Here is a 1,037-nt window from a genome sequence, read left to right as displayed (position 1 = left end):
AAATACAAAGAAGGAGAAAGAAGTTTTACTTTGTGCGTAGTAAAATCGATATCAGTATTGAAGGTGAAAGGAGGAAAAGGAATTTCAACATGGAGCAAACCCTGGAGACCATCAGGAGTTATTGTGAAGATACTTTGAAGGAGGCAGCTGGGCTCTCCACGAGAGTATTTCTGGTATCCAACACACATGCACACATGTACGAATTCCCTCTCCTGCGAGAGACAATGGCCACCGAACTTCCTGATTACAAGAAACACCTTTTAACCCTGGCTGTGCATGTTTTCTCAGAAAATAATTTGATGAAGAAAAAGATTCACATGAATTCCTATATAAAGAAGTTAGCGATAGTATCTTGCATTTGTGGAGCAGTGCCTGTTGTGGGTCTCTCTATAATTTGTGATATTGGAATTCTGATAGATGCACTGATATGTTTCAGGTGGGTGTTTGCCTTAGACCAGGGGTCCCTCCATTTTCTGGCACTACAGACGGGAAAAGGGTTTGAACAGCTGAGATCAGGGATCAAGAAAAGGCCATTAGTCAAAAGAGTCAATGCACAGCTAGTATTTTTTCTCCTGATGAAGTCTGCTCTCTGGGTAATGCCATCGTTTGTGAAATATCTGGGGACATGTCTTCGTGTAACTGTGTCGGTTGTGGAATTGCCTCTTTCTTTTATACCTGTTATCAGGTCTGTGTTTGGTGGAATGAGTTCATTTGCGGTCATGTATTATTTTCAGAACAAATTTCTCCACAATGCGGTGGAAGATGCCCAGAATGTTCGAGAAAAGCTTCTTAAGTAATCAAAGTCCCTCTGAAAGATCCAGCCCTCTTTGAAAGAGAACATTTCATCCAAATGAGAAGAGGAGGAAAATAATAATAATATGCTTCAATGCTTTATTACAACTTTCTATTTGGTTGCTTGTTATTCTCCGATTGAAGTATGTGCTTATCAGCCAAGGGGCAAATAAATCTCTTTGCCTGCAGATGTCTCCATGAGAAATTATAAACTAAGTATTTATCTATGTTGTTTCATTTGCTTT

The 1,037-nt window shown here is 39.6% G+C and overlaps 1 protein-coding gene across 1 annotated transcript; it reads left to right on the top strand.

The window, feature by feature from the left end:
• Window positions 1-1,028, top strand: LOC107302339 (interferon-inducible GTPase 5-like; the record flags this gene model as incomplete). The annotated part of the gene is given in 1 exon segment (XM_015831432.2): window positions 1-1,028. A coding segment is annotated over 1 exon segment (797 nt), but the record flags the coding sequence as incomplete, so codon positions are not given.
• Between the last annotated feature and the right edge of the window lie 9 nt (window positions 1,029-1,037).

Source organism: Protobothrops mucrosquamatus, unplaced genomic scaffold (genome assembly GCF_001527695.2).
Source record: "Protobothrops mucrosquamatus isolate PMUCROS unplaced genomic scaffold, P.Mucros_1.0 scaffold50528, whole genome shotgun sequence".
In the NCBI taxonomy this organism is placed as follows: Eukaryota; Metazoa; Chordata; class Lepidosauria; order Squamata; family Viperidae; genus Protobothrops; species Protobothrops mucrosquamatus.
Note: the sequence above shows the minus strand (reverse complement) of the source record. Positions and strands in the feature narration are given on the sequence as shown.